This window comes from Protomyctophum parallelum, assembly GCF_964188405.1.
Source record: "Protomyctophum parallelum genome assembly, chromosome: 20".
NCBI lineage: Eukaryota > Metazoa > Chordata > Actinopteri > Myctophiformes > Myctophidae > Protomyctophum > Protomyctophum parallelum.
The window spans coordinates 25,017,375-25,034,664 of NC_139718.1; the positions used below are offsets into that span (position 1 = coordinate 25,017,375).

The window sequence follows — 17,290 nt, forward strand, 5'->3', positions numbered from 1 at the left end:
ATACTTGTTTGTGTTGCTCAGTGTGCTTCTGAAAGCCCTCTGCTTTTCCTCTGGTCCCAGTTTTCTTACGCTGCAGATTTTTTGGTGTAATCAATCACCACAAACAAGTCACCTCGTCTTTACATCGCCTGATTTAGACATGTTGCACACCAAAAATACAGCTGTGAGCTCGTAGATCTGCTATTTCCGGTGCACAACCAAGTATAATTCGGGCTTAAATCTCACACAGACATCATGCGTATACAGAACCGGTGAACTTGCTCACACTGTTGCAGAGTGTTAGGTGAGATGCTAGAGATTGTAAGGTTCACTGCACAGTGCACACAATCACATACAGTGTGCAACTACACACACACACACACACACACACACACACACACACTGGTCATTGATCTGTAAAACAAATCACTGAGAAATACACACCCACAGACAAAAAGTAGAGATACATACGGATGCAGTAACGGATGCTGTGTGTGTGTGTGTGTGTGTGTGTGTGTGTGTGTGTGTGTGTGTGTGTGTGTGTGTGTGTGTGTGTGTGTGTGTGTGTGTGTGTGTGTGTGTGTGTGTGTGTGTGTGTGTGTGTGTGTGTGTGTGTGTGTGTGTGTGTGTGTGTGTGTGTGTGTGTGTTTGTGTGCGTGTGCGTGTGCGGTCACAGGTTGTTTGCATGTGCGAACAGAGGATTGATTGTGTTGGCTGAGGTAATGGAGGGGAGGCAGGGGAGGAGAGTGGGGGTGGGGGGGGGAATAAGGGGCAGAGATGAGTGGGAGTCGTTCATTGAAAAGGGCACACGTGTACCGCTTGATCGATTGAGAGTTTCCTTACCTCCACTCCCCTCGTCTTCAGTGCTCTCTCACATTCAATCTCTACTGTCTGTCTGTCTGTCTGTCTGTCTGTCTGTCTGTCTGTCTGTCTGTCATCTTTAGTGTGCCATTTCGCTCTATTCCTCATTCCCTAAGGTCCTTGGTCATTTACAGTACACCCTAATTCATTCACCTGTCATTTACAGTACATTGCGTTCATATTTGCCATGTCATACATATTAGAAGCACATCGTCTACATTTCATACCTTCCTAAAAAAACTACAGAAAAACAGCGTAACTGGGACAATAATCAAAATGTACTCCCCCCCGCCTCCCCCCTCTACAGCTGATAGCGTCAAACTTGGAGGGGAAGAGCAGTCCCAGTGAGGTGCTGGTCTGCACCACGAGTCCAGACAAACCAGGTCCCCCATCTACCCCCTGCATCACTGCAGCAAGCCCCTATGGATTCACCGTCACCTGGGGTAAAACCTGTTGTTGTATTAAATGTTCATCTACCCCCTGTGATGTCCATCTACCCCCTGCATCACTGCGGCAAGCCCCTATGGATTCAAACCACAGACTGTAAAAAAAAAAAGCAATGGACACAGTGATGCCATGGGTTTTTACAGACCCATTTTGAATCCTGTTTTTCAGATATTTCAAATCCGCCATGTTTCTATATAGGGTCCGAAGTGCAAACGGAAATGAATGCTATTGGCTGCAACCGCAGCGATGGCACGTCTTCACTCGCTAGAACCAGTAGAAACCCTAGAGACATACCCTACTTTGGCATTAATTCATTCAAATGTACTAAACGAATGTCATGATGATCAAAAAGATTATTTAAACTAGCGATTGAATTGATGTATTGCAACTAATAGAAGGACTAATAGACATCTGTTGGGCCATTTATGGGAACAGCAGACTGAAAGAGAACCCAGAAGTGAGCTTCTATTCAAGCGCAGGGGGATTGCCCCTTCGGTAAAACCTGTTGTATTGAGTGCTAAATGTGGTGTTTATCCTGCTGCCAATCCAGTTCACGCTTCACAAGGCCACCACTGAATCATCACATGTAACGTCAACCACAGGAGTGGGCAGTGTTGACGCATAAACAAAACATGTCTAGTGGGCTTAATTATGAACATGGAAAGGCCAGAGCACACATGAACGCAGCAACTCCCACAGTACCAGGTCAACCCCCACAGTACCAGGTCAACTCCCACAGTACCAGGTCAACTCCCACAGTACCAGGTCAACTCCCACAGTACCAGGTCAACTCCCACAGTACCAGGTCAACTCCCACAGTACCAGGTCAACTCCCACAGTACCAGGTCAACTCCCACAGTACCAGGTCAACTCCCACAGTACCAGGTCAACTCCCACAGTACCAGGTCAACTCCCACAGTACCAGGTCAACCCCCACAGTACCAGGTCAACTCCCACAGTACCAGGTCAACTCCCACAGTACCAGGTCAACTCCCACAGTACCAGGTCAACTCCCACAGTACCAGGTCAACCAGGTCAACTCCCACAGTACCAGGTCAACTCCCACAGTACCAGGTCAACTCCCACAGTACCAGGTCAACTCCCACAGTACCAGGTCAACTCCCACAGTACCAGTTCAACTCCCACAGTACCAGGTCAACTCCCACAGTACCAGGTCAACTCCCACAGTACCAGGTCAACTCCCACAGTACCAGGTCAACTCCCACAGTACCAGGTCAACTCCCACAGTACCAGGTCAACTCCCACAGTACCGGGTCAATTTAACTCAGTACCAGGTCAACTCCCACAGTACCGGGTCAATTTAACACAGTAGGCTGGAATGAGAAGGAATAAGTACCTTCTGTGAGTTTGTAGCTTTGATGTCAATAGAACTCAATCAAAATGCAACCAAACTGTACACTGATATTTATTAACTTTAGTAGGCACTAGGCACAGAAATCACCCCAGTAACAGAAATAGTGTAATTACAATGAACTGCAATGAGCTAGTTTCACTTCTCATAAAGTCACTATACTTTGTTATTGTAGGACAGAATTCTTAGAAAGAAGGAAGAAAGAAAGAAAGAAAGAAAGGCTCCTCTTAATAAACCACAAAAACAAAATCTATCTAATATATTAGTGTTCATAGTCAGCTGTAGTACATTTACCCATACTGTACTGTACTGTATGTAACAATGCTTCTGTCCTGTAGATCCGCCCCAGGACAACGGTGGCTCAGAGGCTCTCACATACCTACTGGAGATCTCCGAGGGATGCTCTGAAGGTAGGCTCTACAGTCTACAGTCTACATGTACCTCTCCCTAGACTGGAACTCACCTATGCTTTATATGGCGTAGGCAGCTCCCGGCAGGATCCGCCGGGAGAAACTAGGCGCAGCTGCTGGACAAGTGGACATGAGACTAATTAATTAGAGTGACAGAGAGAGAGAGAGGAGTGTGTACGTGTGTGCGTCATATTTAACAAAGGTGCAGACGATCAGAAATCAGCAGAGAGTGAGTGACGTTTGCGCTACTGTATCATGCCAAATTGAAGTGGACTCGGCCCGAGACTTTTTTTTTCCTCCCTGGAAATAAAAACGTCTGGGTTGCCGAGGCTAACCTCTCCCTAACTTCACCCTAACCAATTTCACTCTCTCCTATTAAAAATAATATATACTTTTTATTACACTGATTATAATGCTTATTACTAGATACACTCCATACAATCATTGTCTTCACCAGACTGAAGGCATGGCCGAGACCATCCGCCCGTGTTGTTCTGCCATATTTTCATGCTGATTGTCTAAGACTGACTTCTACTACGTCTACCTGGACTGGTGGATGTTACATAATTATGGTTTAAAAAAAGAAAGAAAGGAAAAATCTAAATCATTGTGGTAAACAGGTGTTTAAATCACAATGCCCTGCCATTTCACAGGCATAATGAGGCATTTCATAATCCAATGGCTACATCTTACGATCATCAAAAGAAGGAGGAGCAACACAATGCAGCGTACAGTTGTTATGTCAAGAACACGTAAATGTGCCTATTAGGAGGTGTTGTGTAACCACTCTGATTTTTCTTTTGTGTGTGTGTGTGTGTGTGTGTGTGTGTGTGTGTGTGTGTAGCGAGTCAATGGGAGGTAGCATACAGCGGTCCAGCAACAGAGTGTGTTTGTGAGCGCCTGACGCCTGGGACCTCCTACCGTCTACGTGTGTGTAGCATCAGCACAGGAGGACACAGCCCAGTAAGACACACACACACACACACACACACACACAGCCTGTATTTCAAGTGTGGGAATTTGAGGACACGACTTCAGAGACAAGTAGACATTAATGATCTTACTGATGTACTCGTTAAGATCCTGAATGTTAATCTAACTCTGAAAGACCCTTGCGTGTCCATTTTTACATTTAACACCAATACCCCAACATTCCACATTCCAACATTTTTTCTGTGATGATTGATCATTGTTATTTGACTGCATTTCCCATGCTCCTCTCTGCTCCCCAGTGTACTGTTAGTGTTCCGGTCCGCACGTTAAGTGTCCCTCCAGGGCCCTGCCAGCCGCCAAGAATTGTGGGTAAAGCCAAACACAAGGAAGTTCAGTTAGAGTGGGGTGAGTGTGCACGAACACAAATACATGCAAACATGTATACAGTATACACCCACTGTCTCTCTCGCTCGCACGCACGCATGCACACTGTGTTGTTGTTTTTGTTTTTTTGTTTTTTTTTAAGATTTTTTTTTTTGCGGCTTACGCCTTTTTATTGATTTTTGAAGGGACAGACAGTAGGCTGACAGGAAACGGGAGAGAGATGGGGGATGACATGCAGTAAAGGCCGTGTCGGGCTCGGGAGTCGAACCCGCGGCACACTGCGACTGGATTACCAGTCCGGTGCCCAGACCGTTACGCCACGGCCTGGGCCTTGTTTTTGTTTGTTTGAGAGCTTTTGGCTGCTTTTCAGTAACACTTAGAGGTCTTACATCAGCCTCTGGCTCTTTTCAACCTAATTCATCCATAGTTTAGCCCATTAAAAGCCTAATTCCAGCCTAACCTCACCTAATGCTGTCCCATTACGGCTGATTAGACTTGTTTCGCATAGGCATGCGTGAGCCTCCAGTTGTGTTATTTAATTTGATAAATGTGGACTGAAGAGGTTGAGCAACCTCTCGCTTTAACGGGTGATCTACATCTGGCCTGTGTTTCAATCAGGCTAGTTTGGGGTCGCGTTGGGACCATTAGCGGACTGATTTGAAGGTCAGACATTATTCACAGCAGGCATTTTCCCGCCCTTTGTCGCTCCTCCTCATTAATCTCACATCACCACCTTTGGGAATACATAGATAGATGAATAGATCAATGAAGGCATTATCTGAAAGACATTTACCTGATATAATGATCGAAACATCCGGTTATTGTAGACTGAAAACAATCTTCAACAAATAATCTTAAGTACACGCAACGCTTTCAGCATGCATGTAAGTATACGTCTGCTAATCATTTCATCCATTGACCATGTGCGAGCGTATAGCCTATAAGTGTACATGTCGCGCACCTACAGGCTACAGCAGGGGTCCTCAACTAGAAATGATGAAGGTCCACAAATATTTTTTTGAATAAGACCGAGGTCCGGTCCCATGCGCGGCGTCCATCGGAGAGCGGGGCTCTATGCCCGTTTAGTATGGTCAAGCCAAGCTTATACAAATCAGATCCCCTTCCACCCAACCAATAATGGGGTTCAGAGTGCAGGCCCGGAGTGGAACTCCAAATCAGGCCGGGAGTTATACGCCCTGGCAGGCCACACTGCGCGCGCGCATAGCGCGCGCCAGAATTTTGGGGGCCCTTGGGGGACATTTTGGGGGCCTTTGCAGCAATTTCACATGAGAAATGTACCAAAATGTACCAAATGTACCATCCGGTCGCGACCGGACCGCGACCGCGGTCCGGTCGTGGACCGCGGTCCGCCAGTTGAGTACCCCTGGGCTACAGCAATGGTATTTTATGTTTTTCTCTTCTTTTTCTTTCTTTCTTTTCGTCTTCTCTTATCATCTTCCCCTTCATCGTGTTCTCTTTTTTCTCTCTCTCTCTCTCTCTCTCTGTCTCTGTCCGTCCAGACTCTCCTCTCTCAGAGGGAGTGTGTGAGGAGTGTGTGTTCAGTTTGGAGATGAGCGAGGCAGACACTGAGCCAGCAGAGTTGTACCATGGGACGGAGCTGCAATGCACCGTGGGTAGTCTGCTACCTGGAGCAACATACAGTTTCCGGCTCCGGGCAGCCAACGAGGCTGGGGTAAGACGCAAGACATGCATGCAGCAGTTAATGGGTGTTGTGGGCCATTAAATATCAGCACAGAGAGGACTATGAAAATGTTCAGTAACACTGACAATTCAAAACTAAAAACATGCACGCGTACACACACACACAAACACACACACACACACACACACACACACACACACACACACACACACACACACACACACACACACGTACATGCAGTGTTCCCAGAGAAGTTTGCCCCAGACAGCCCAAATAGAGTGACTGAGTGAGTATATACGGTGAGTGTTCTGCACTCTAGCTGTAATCGGATTGGTTTGGTCAGTTAGCCCCTGAGTGGAGGGAGTAGACACTCAGAGCTGGTTGTGCACGCACACACACACACACACACACACACACACACAACGCAGAGGGCACGTGCAGAGGACACATTCAAGACAAGCTGTACATAATTAATTGTAATTTACATTCATTCAAACGCTCAGTGGGGAGGGAGGGAGTCTGGGAGTTGTGGTTTATGTATCTGAGTCTAATGAATGATGATCATAATGTCCTGATGTGAAAGAAAGTATTTCAAAAGAAATAGCTTGTTATTACGTACGTATGGGAAATCAAAATCAGTTGGAAAAATAATGATGTGGTGTCATTAATGTTGATATGGCACAATGACTATCAAGACAATACAAAACATGGCAATTAATGTCACCAGGATTGTCAACCCCTGCTGTAAACTAACAAATCAATTTGTCAAATTACAAATGGATAAAATAAATGAACGCTGAGGATTTGACTATGTCCACAAGGTTATGGTATTTATCGCCCCACATCCAGGCTTTTATGTAACACTACCACGTACACACGGACACAAACCCATTCTCCAGACTAAATCGTCAAACGGAGACACTTGATAGCAAAACAATTCTCCCTACCGTTCTCTGTCGGTCTCTGATGCAATCACAACAAACACACCTACACACACCCCACGTCCTCACCCAGATCATCTCCAAGGTCAATAACTGCTCTGTCATTTCTCTTTCCTTTTCTCTGAGGGGGAAGTAAACTTCATGGGCAGATAAAATGGCAGTCAGTCAGTGGAGAGATAATAATTAAAAAAACAGATCAATTACAAATTAGAATTGAGCAGACTTACAATTACGAGTAAACGGTATAAACCCTAGTCGGCAAACAATAGGGTAAATGGAGTTAGAGTGCAATGAAATCATTTTAGTCCTTCAAAGTATCTGCACACTTTTTGCCCGTAGCACCTGGCCATTGTGTGTGGATTTTGTGATGTCTATTGTCTATACCTCCAGGTCATCCATGCCTGCTCCAGTGCTGAATGTGTACATGTTTGTGTGCTTTTTATTTGTTTAGTTTGGAGCGTACTCAGAACCAACAGAGGTGACAACTGCAGCAGGTCCTCCTGGCCAGTGTGCGGCGCCACTCATCACTCTCAATGGCAACACATGCTTAACGCTCAGCTGGGAGGTGAGACACACACACACACACACACACACACACATACACACACACGCGTGCACGCACACACACACACACACACTGAATTAGCATGTTTTAGTTTTTAGTTTTAATCATTAGATGCACAGTAAAATCCTCAGTGTTTATCCATTTGTAACTCCGGGAATGTACACTACACTACACGTGGAACCAAATGAACCGGGCAGACATTTCAGAGGTTGTGTGTATCTGTGTGTTACAGAGTCCAGAGGGTTTGGGGCAGACATTTCAGAGGTTGTGTGTATCTGTGTGTTACAGAGTCCAGAGGGTTTGGGGCAGACATTTCAGAGGTTGTGTGTATCTGTGTGTTACAGAGTCCAGAGGGTTTGGGGCAGACATTTCAGAGGTTGTGTGTATCTGTGTGTTACAGAGTCCAGAGGGATCTGGGGCAGACATTTCAGAGTACCGCCTGGAGTGGGCCAGAGAGGACGAAGCCATGGAGCTCATCTACTCTGGAACAGCCACACAGTGTGAACTATCAGACCTGACGCCTGCCACCTTCTACTGCTGCAGGCTACAGGTAACATGCACTCTGATGCACGCACACACGCACGCACGCACGCACACACACACACACACACACACACACACACACACACACACACACACACACACACACACACACACACACACACACACACACACCAATAAATAAACACACACTAGACCACTCACAGAGTTGGTGGCGGTGGCTCAGGGGTAGAGTGACCAGATGGGAACCGCAAGGTCACCAGTTCGAATCCGAGCTCCCCCAGAGTTAGTGTCAAAGTGTCCTTGAGCAAGACTCTGAACCCCTAATTTCTCCCGATGTGCTGGTTGGTGCCTTGCGTGGTTTCCTCCGCCATCAGTGTGTGAATGGGTGAATGTAATGCACAAACTACGTAAAGTGCCTTGGATAAAGGCGCTATATAAATGCACCATTTACAGAAACACACAGCAGTGTACATACAAATGCAGGCAAACACCTTGGACAAAGTACAGACACACAGTGAAAGGTGAAGGGTAATGGGTTCTCTGAAAGCTTATATTTAATAGGAAGTGCCCCCTCCCCCCTTCTTCTTACAGGTCATTTATTTTTACTCACAGAATTACATGAACACTCAGGATTATATTGTGTGTGCATCAGAAACATGCACGCACACGCACACACACACACACACACACACACACACACACACACACACACACACACACACACGCACTTGTGATGTGGCCTTTTCACTGGGTTATGAATTGTATGAAAGCATATTACATGGTTACTATATTTATTTATGAGCTCCTTTATAGGGTTTATACATGATGAGACATGTGTGCGTGTGGATGAGAAACAGACATCGTGAAGACCATTTTGTGGTTTTATGGTTAAACAAAATGTATTTAAAGTTTTACGTTTTGTTTTACATCTAAAGGTTAGGTTTATGGGTTAGGGTTAAGCCTGATTTAAAGTTAGAGTTAGGGTTGCGCTGGCGTCGTGCACCGATAATGCACATTTCTAGCACATTTCTAGCTTTTTATCGTAAAATAACTGTCATAAATTCTTGCTGTCCTCACATAGTTCACATAGTAATACTTGTGTGTGTGCGTGTGTGGTATGCATTCATTTTGCATGAGCAAAGAAGCCAGAGCGCAAGTTTGAGTAGAAAACACACATCTTGTATGTCAGGTACTGTATAAACAGATGTGCAGAGAACATCTGTGAGTACATTGATCGCTGTGTGACCTCTGTCTACCGGCTCTAAACACCCCCCTCGCAAATCTGCACAAAATTACATTTAAGCGTAACTTGTTTGAAGTGCTTGAGGTGGACTTAATTTATCCGACACTCAAACAGAAGTGAACGGATTATCTTCTGGGAGACGAGTCAAAATCTAATCACAGAGTCGGTTCAAAGTGTGTTTGAAAGATGAAGATAAATCAGGCATACTGTATGAATAAATACTGTCTTTGTGATTGTCCTTCTTAGTGACCAACCCCAAGTACAAACCTCAGTTATAATATATATTAGGTTGCACACTATAACACTATAGATACGTTTGTTATTAGAGAAACATGTTCGGCTCTACAACTCCAGGTGCGCTTGATTTACCATGCCATAAACGTACAGCGGCAGATGATGTTACTCTTTCATCCTCTACGAGATTAATCTTGTAGCTGTCGCTCTGAAACTTGGCAAGAACATTCTCGAGGAGACACCTCCTGCATCTGCTGTGCCTTTTATACTGGGGCATATGGTCTATATTATAATACTACTGTATATCACTATGGAATTAAAGTACTTCAACAAGATAATATAAAATGAAAAGTGAATGTTAAATTAATCAGTTGTTTTATTTTTATTGGAATATTCAAATGGTCCTGGATCCCCCACATGTAGGGGGTCAGGGTCCCTGCATTAGGGTCATGCCTATAGGCTCCAATACACATGAAGTCACCAGCCGTTAATTTTCAGCTGTCACTGAAGCGTTTCACCTGCGGGCGTGACGTAGCTGAGCTCTGGTCCATATAGCGTTAGAAGGACGTCTCCTTAACGCTATGGGAATTTCAAGCATCTGCTGCGCACGCAATACACATCACAGACTGCACAGCCTGTCGAAAGAACACTTTCGCTACTCACCAATACAAAGATGGTTTTACCTAGTGGACTCACTCTGAGAGCCCCCCACCACACGTATAAAATGCACTTTTTGGGCAGAAAAGAAAATATTTCACCGGAAGAAAAAATATATTTTAGTTACTACACTACAGAATAGGAAAATCCCATTGACCAGATTTTTCCTTCCGGCGAAATATTTTCTTTTCTGATCAAAAGGTGTATTTTAGATGTGAATCTTTTGCACAGGTCTTCTCCCTCAATGAAAATGAGACGGATTATTATGAGTGAAAATAGATTGAAGGGCATTTGATAAATAGGACCCTTGAAGTGAATACAGATGTACATGCTGTTACGTGACACTGCAAATGGCCGATAGTGTACCCTATGGTTTTGTTTGCCAGTTGTGCTTCTCTACCCAGAACTACTACTGTCTCTGTTTCTCTTGTGCTTTTTTCATCTTGCCCAAAACCTTTTACATTTATCCTTCCCCCTCTGTCTGTCTTCCTTCAGGGGGCCTGAAGTGCTCATTATGTTCCTATGTTCTCTTTTCTCGTGTCCCTTGCATCCATCTGGCTCAGCTCATCAGACTCAGTTCATCAGTCTTTCTGTCCATTCATTAACCTTTCGTCTTGATCTCTTCTCTCCATCTCCTTCTCTCCCCAAACTCGCTTATTCTCTCCATGTCAGCCTTTATCATTCCCTGTCCTTCATCTTTGTCCTCGTCTCATTCGTATTCAAATGTATGGGCATAGTGTGCATATAGGACGGAATTCAAATGCTTAAAAAAACGAATGGGTTCAAACCTGTAAAATCCAGTAAACAAGACAGGGTCTTTTAATGGCGTGGTTTCCATGTGGATCTGAGACTTCATGTGGCCAGTCTAGGGTGGCTGTCATCTATGGCAGTCGTTCCCAAACTGGAACTGCAGGGGGGGGGGGGGGGGGGGGGGTATACACTGTATTGTAAATGTAAAAGCTGTATACTATACAGTAAGTCTATACAGGGTATCTGATATATGATTATTTTGGGGGGTCATGGCCTGAAAACTTTGGGAACCCTTGTTCTATGACATTAGTTCTATGACTTCAGTAATGTCATCAACTCAGCTCCATTTTTGGCCAAAGTTTCAGCCTAGTCCAAACTCCTTTTTGACCTCCAGTGCTTTGCTAGATTAGAGCCAGTCATGAACAGAGTGCTCTGAAATGAAAAGCTGTGACCCTCCCTGAGTCCCTTTGACCGAAATAAATTACCATTATCACACACCATGGCAAATGAAGTTAAGTAATGAAGGACAGTCATGGTGTGAATGGGTAAGTGCCTGGTTCCGAAATGAGAAGCATGTTTTTTTTGTAATCGATTAATAGATATGACTTCAAGTCATTTGTTACACTTTGGCCAGGAACCAGAGAAATAACAATGAATGTCTGTTGTTGACAAACTCAATATTGTCGTGAAACTTAAAATGTGTGTGGCTCTCCCTTGGACTAAGATTTAAAAAGCATGCCCATACATTTGGAACATTCCATAAGGTATTGGATATCGTGCGTGTTCACATTGTCCCATTGCTGTTGATCTTTCAGGCGGTCAATCAGGCGGGGGCGGGCCCTTACAGTGAGCAGGTCAGCTTCCAGACCCCGGCCACCTGTCCCGACCCGGTCTCCACCCTCTGCCTCCTGGACCAACCCCCCTCGTCGGAGTCGGACCACCCCTCCCCCTCCACCTGCCTCTTCCTGAAGTGGGAGGAGCCCAGTAGCAACGGGGCGGAGATCTCCTCATACGTGGTCACGCTGGACGGCCAGACCATCGCCGAGGAGACGGGCTCCAGTCACCTGGTCACGGGCCTGCAGCCTGACAGCGAGTACAGGTATGTTACATCACTATGTCCAGTCACCTGGTCACAGGCCTAACAGCCTGACAGCGAGTACAGGTATGTTACATCACTATGTCCAGTCACCTGGTCACAGGCCTAACAGCCTGACAGCGAGTACAGGTACACAGGTCACATCATTATTTCATAATGAATGTGTTATTATTTGTGGGATTAACTGCATCAGGTAAATGCTGTAAGTGCTGGGAAAGTGTGCATTAATAACTCATTGTTTCAGTCTGTGACTCTGTGTCCGTTCCCTGCCAGAGGTCCTTTCAGTGAGGTGCTTTATTCAAGGGGCAAAATTAAATGACACCGGATTTTAACCATGCCTTAGCTAAAGGCTAAGGCATCCTCTAGGAGGGAGGATTGCAGACCACCCGAGGCATGCATTTTTTGACCAACGACGCTTTAATAAAGGATATAACATTGAAATCAACATTTTACAGACTTATACCAGACTTATACAGACTTATACCATACTAATAGCTACACAAAGATGTTGTGTAACTAAAGGTCCCTTTAGTTACATTTGTACACTTTAATTAGTTAAATTTACGGTGAGGATTTTACGGTGTATAATTTTGGTGCTTGCATCAGAAATGATGTCAGACCCTCTTTCACTCACCCACAACATGTACATTGGCAACCAGATTGTTTGTATGTTTGCGTACGTGCATGTGTTCATTTCTGACTATTTCCAGGAAATAAAAGATTTGTGTGTGTGTGTGTGTGTGTGTGTGTGTGTGTGTGTGTGTGTGTGTGTGTGTGTGTGTGTGTGTGTGTGTGTGTGTGTGTGTGTGTGTGTGTGTGTGTGTGTGTGTGTGTGTGTGTGTGTGGCCTGGTGATTGCATATTACAGCTTTCATTCTGGGCTTGTTTTTGTCACACCGTCGCTCAGGTCTCTTGCATAATAGCTGCTGCTGAGACAGGAACACTGTGTGTGTGTGCGTGCAAGCGTGAATTACTATGCTTTTGAAGAACAAATGTCCCCCAGAACAATAGTAGAGAATTTCCCTGGTCCTCTTAACAGTAAGGGTCATTTTATGTTTATGTAAAAGGTTAGGACGTAGGCGTTTAGAGGTTAGGTTTAGGGGTTAGGGTGCGACGTTCCCTATTTTAAACAGAATTGTAGTCCCATGTCATGTGCGTGTGTGCGTGCGTGCCTGATGACGGTAGTTCTGTTATTTACCAGAGAGGGGATTGTCCTGTTCATAATACATGTGTGTGTGTGGTGTTTTGTTTCAGAATCCCATTTTTGTTATCTTGGCTTGTAGGGTATTTCAGAATATTGTAGGTGTGTTTGTGGCTATATGTATGGAAAGCACTGTCTAAGTATTGTCTATATTTTATAACTAGATAACTATCAAATAACTTTAGCCTTCTAAAGTGACTGATTTGTTTCTTAATTGTTGGTTGGTTGTAGGGTCAGACTGCCATATGGTAGAGTATCAACAGTTCAACAATCATCCATGGTTTACAAAAACAATCCCCATTTATTTCCGGTTATGTTTTTTTGTATTTTCATGTCCCGAGTTGACAGTACCTGAAAAACTCCCCCAAAACCCATCTTGTCAAATCGAAAAGATCTTTAATTAAAGACTAGAAAAAAAAAATATATATATATATTTTTTATAATTGAATAAAAATAAATTAATAAAAATAAACAAGAACAAAAAAGGGGGAGGGGCTCTAGTGGTGACGCATTTGACATCACAGACAAGCAGGGCAGTTATATTGCGCAATAATGCATTTTCATAAAAGTTCGAAGTGTACAGTAAATAGGACAGTTGCATGGATGCAATGTAGTGCGTTGCATTTCCTATGGCATGCATTGGTATTTGTGCATGGAGAGATTTGTGCAAACAGAGTGGTTTGGTAGAAGAAGACAAACGGATAATAAATGGGTCCCCCCTTTTCAATTAGGGTAGAAGGATAGGCAATCCCATGCTTCGCCACTATAGTGCGAAAAATGATATGCAATTGGTCTCCTAAGTGGGCATGGTCACTCTAAGTGAACGTCCTATGATCAGGGTTGATTACTGGTCTCCAAACCCCACATCACACTCATACGGGAAGTGAATCCAGGAAGTTTGTCAGTCTTGGTTTCTCCATCAGTCTTAATGTGCCATGTGTAGACAGGTGTCTTTGCCAAGCACTTTCTTTTACTCCATTAGATTTGCTTTAAGATTTTGAATGTCTCTGGAGCAGCTTTAAGACAGGCGGGCTGTCAAGCACAGCTTCACTGAAGGCATCAGTGGTAATGAATGTTCACTTCACCGTATAGTACCCGAAATGACCATGACCTGTAATCTTCTTCTTATCCTGAGCGATGAAAGGAAATGACGCATGCAGAAGTCTAGCACGTGCTCAGCATGTGTTGCTAATTCAATGCAAATTTGATTTTGACAGGATATATATTTTATTAATGGCTTGTGAATTTGATTGTGGCAGAAAGTTTGAAAGCCAGCCTATTTATGTAAATTTCCCCAATTTCCCATTTTAATCACATTAAGATAGGCTAATGAGCTCATTTCAATTAACTGCAGGCTATCAAAGCACTGAAAGTGGTCTATGCTGTGGTAAGAGAGCATTCAGTATTAATTTTGTAACATAATAACCTTAATATTGATGGCCAGTATGCAAATTTAGAATGATTGTTTTTTTATTATTAACTTTTGTAACTGTAACTGTTTATGACGAGAGCTAAGGGGTATGGCTAACGATCAATGTCCTCACAACAACAGCCCCCGCCTCACTGAATAACCCGGAAATGAAAGGATCGTAGAGTGAGAGCGGACGGTTGGCAAAGGTTAGGTGTGCTTATGCTACCACCTAGGGAACAATAATGGAGTTAAAATGGGTCAGCGTATTCTTTTTGACTACAAAGTCAGAGAGAGAAGGATGAGGCTGGCAGGGCACTGCGTCAGGCACCCAATACTTGAGGCAAGTAAATTGACACTATGGGAGCCAACCCAGGGCAAAGCCAGGAGGGGAAAGAAGCGTACCACCTATGTAGACGTGCTGCGGCGCGACAGCTTGGCTATAACAACACTGCAGAGCTCAAGAACCTGATGTTGGATAGGAATTTGTGGAGGGCACACAGCAACACTCTCACAGCAACTAATTCTTTTTGAGAATAGATCAAATTTGGCTCTCTCGGGTGACTACTACTGACTCTGCAACTCCTTTAAACAAGATTAAGTAAGATTTAGATAAGGGTGATGTTTTTATGGTAGCCTGATATGATTTCTACTGTAAGTACCTTCTACTGTAAGTAATTTGGTAAAATATGTTAACTCTTGTAAAGAATGGGGCTTTGAGGGTTTGTGTAAACGCAAACATTGAAGACAAAAATGTGTAAACCAAAATTTAAGACAAAAGTGAGGATGCAAATTGTGATTGGCCAGAATGAGATGATGTATGATGACATAATGATAATAAGAGCGCCCCTCATTTCACACAGGTGTGATTTTTGAGGGCCAACTATATACAGCTTTGTCCCCACACATCTCGAGATTTGCCATTGACAATGAACAAGAGAAATTGAGTCAAAATTCCGCTAAATATGACGTAAATTAAACATCAAAACATTAAACGCCATTGACATTAAAGGGAAGATTTACGTATGTAAATGAGCAAATCAGCTAACCAATCACAGGCAACAGGCATTCTGATTGGCCAGTATGAGATGATGCATGATGATGTCACAGGTGTGATTGTTTCTTTTAGGTTGCTGAATTCTGATGTGTTTTGTGGTTGCAAGTATATGTACTCAGTCTCAGGTTAACAACTCAGTGTATACTGTGTTGTTTTCCCCTTCTGTTTTTGTTCCTGCTTTGCTCTAAAGTTTAAAGCTTATTGTGGTTCTTGTTAAAACAAAGGTGGATGAAACAACAGAGAATTTCCAAGTAGCTCATTATTTACTTGAGCTTCTTTTACACATCATTACTTACCCTCATCATCATTATTTAATTTATATATACGTAGTTTGTGTTGCCCTTTGTCGTGTGTGTGTGTGTGTGTGTGTGTGTGTGTGTGTGTGTGTGTGTGTGTGTGTGTGTGTGCGCGCGCGCACGCGCATGCACACGCTAGTGATTCCAGGGATTCTACCTAATGAATCATCCAGCTGCAGGACTACTGAAAGGTTACTGATTGCTTTCTGTCAGGAGGTGTGTGTGCGTGCCCCACCACTGTGTGTGGGCATATTCACTTTGCTGCTGCATGAAATCCAATAAAAGGTGGAGTATCAGTCTGTAAATGTCAGACGGCAGACACTGTGCAACATGACCTCTCATAGGGATGTTAAGCAGCTAATCAACCTGCAGTGCAGACATAAGCCCCTATTACACACAGCCTGTCCAAGGCAGGAATGTTGCACCGTTAGTCTGTGCTGCTGTTCTGTAAAGAAGGTGGGGGTTCTGTGTGCATTGTTGTTCTGTCGGTAAGCCAGCAGTGGAGGTCGCCACAGAGGCCGGCATGGCGGGACAGAGGTTTGACATCCAATGTCCAGTGGTAGAAAAAGTTCTCACATTTGTTACACTAGAGCGGTGCCCGGCTGTAGAGCACCGGGTCGGTAACGAATAACGATGGAAGTTGGAGATCCATGCCCCCCCGGCTATGCAATACCCGTTGTACCCATGTCAGAGTACCCGTTCCACCCATCTGTCTGTGTCCCTTTTATGCCCATATACTGTATGGTAAGCCATTAACCAAACGTTATTTTTGTTAGTCGACTCGAATACCATAAAATTAGAATATTAGTAGATTATTTTGCGGTAAAATATCATATTTTTTCATCCAAATCAAGCATTAAAACACCATGTTCTAAACGTTGAAAACAACCAGCGAGTAAAGGGTTAACTATAGGCAGAGCCGGTGAAGCGCAGCTGTCGTTCTGATTTTCCTTTACTCACAGCAGCTGTGCAGAATCAGAGTTACAAGTCCACAATGCCTCATGGATGGACGCGTTGTGAGCTTGTAGATATGCTATTTTCGATGTGGAACACCATTCGACGGCGCAGCATAGCATGTTACGTTGTTGGTGAGAGCAGCAAGTTATAGGAGCGGAGGAGAGAGACACAGGACCGCGCTGGTTGAATAGAAATGTATACGCGATGTAATTCAATCAATTCATAATACAAGCCTCAACAACAATCACAGTTCCTTTGGTCTTTATAAGGGTTATGATTAGCTCTGGTCCATAGCGTTACTTAGAAGAAGCTACTAGGTTATGATTACATGTT

General features: G+C 44.1%; 1 protein-coding gene across 2 annotated transcripts in view; it reads left to right on the forward strand.

Moving 5' to 3' along the window:
* fndc3ba (fibronectin type III domain containing 3Ba) overlaps positions 1-17,290 on the forward strand; it is a 151,318-nt gene that overhangs the window by 110,575 nt on the left and 23,453 nt on the right. For both annotated transcript variants that reach the window (XM_083792680.1, XM_083792681.1), the window contains exons 16-23: positions 1,148-1,283; positions 2,998-3,069; positions 3,914-4,032; positions 4,302-4,407; positions 5,907-6,079; positions 7,442-7,555; positions 7,956-8,105; positions 11,759-12,042. In XM_083792680.1, coding sequence (XP_083648806.1) covers positions 1,148-1,283; positions 2,998-3,069; positions 3,914-4,032; positions 4,302-4,407; positions 5,907-6,079; positions 7,442-7,555; positions 7,956-8,105; positions 11,759-12,042 — 1,154 coding nt within the window. The remainder of the gene's footprint in view (positions 1-1,147; positions 1,284-2,997; positions 3,070-3,913; positions 4,033-4,301; positions 4,408-5,906; positions 6,080-7,441; positions 7,556-7,955; positions 8,106-11,758; positions 12,043-17,290) is intronic.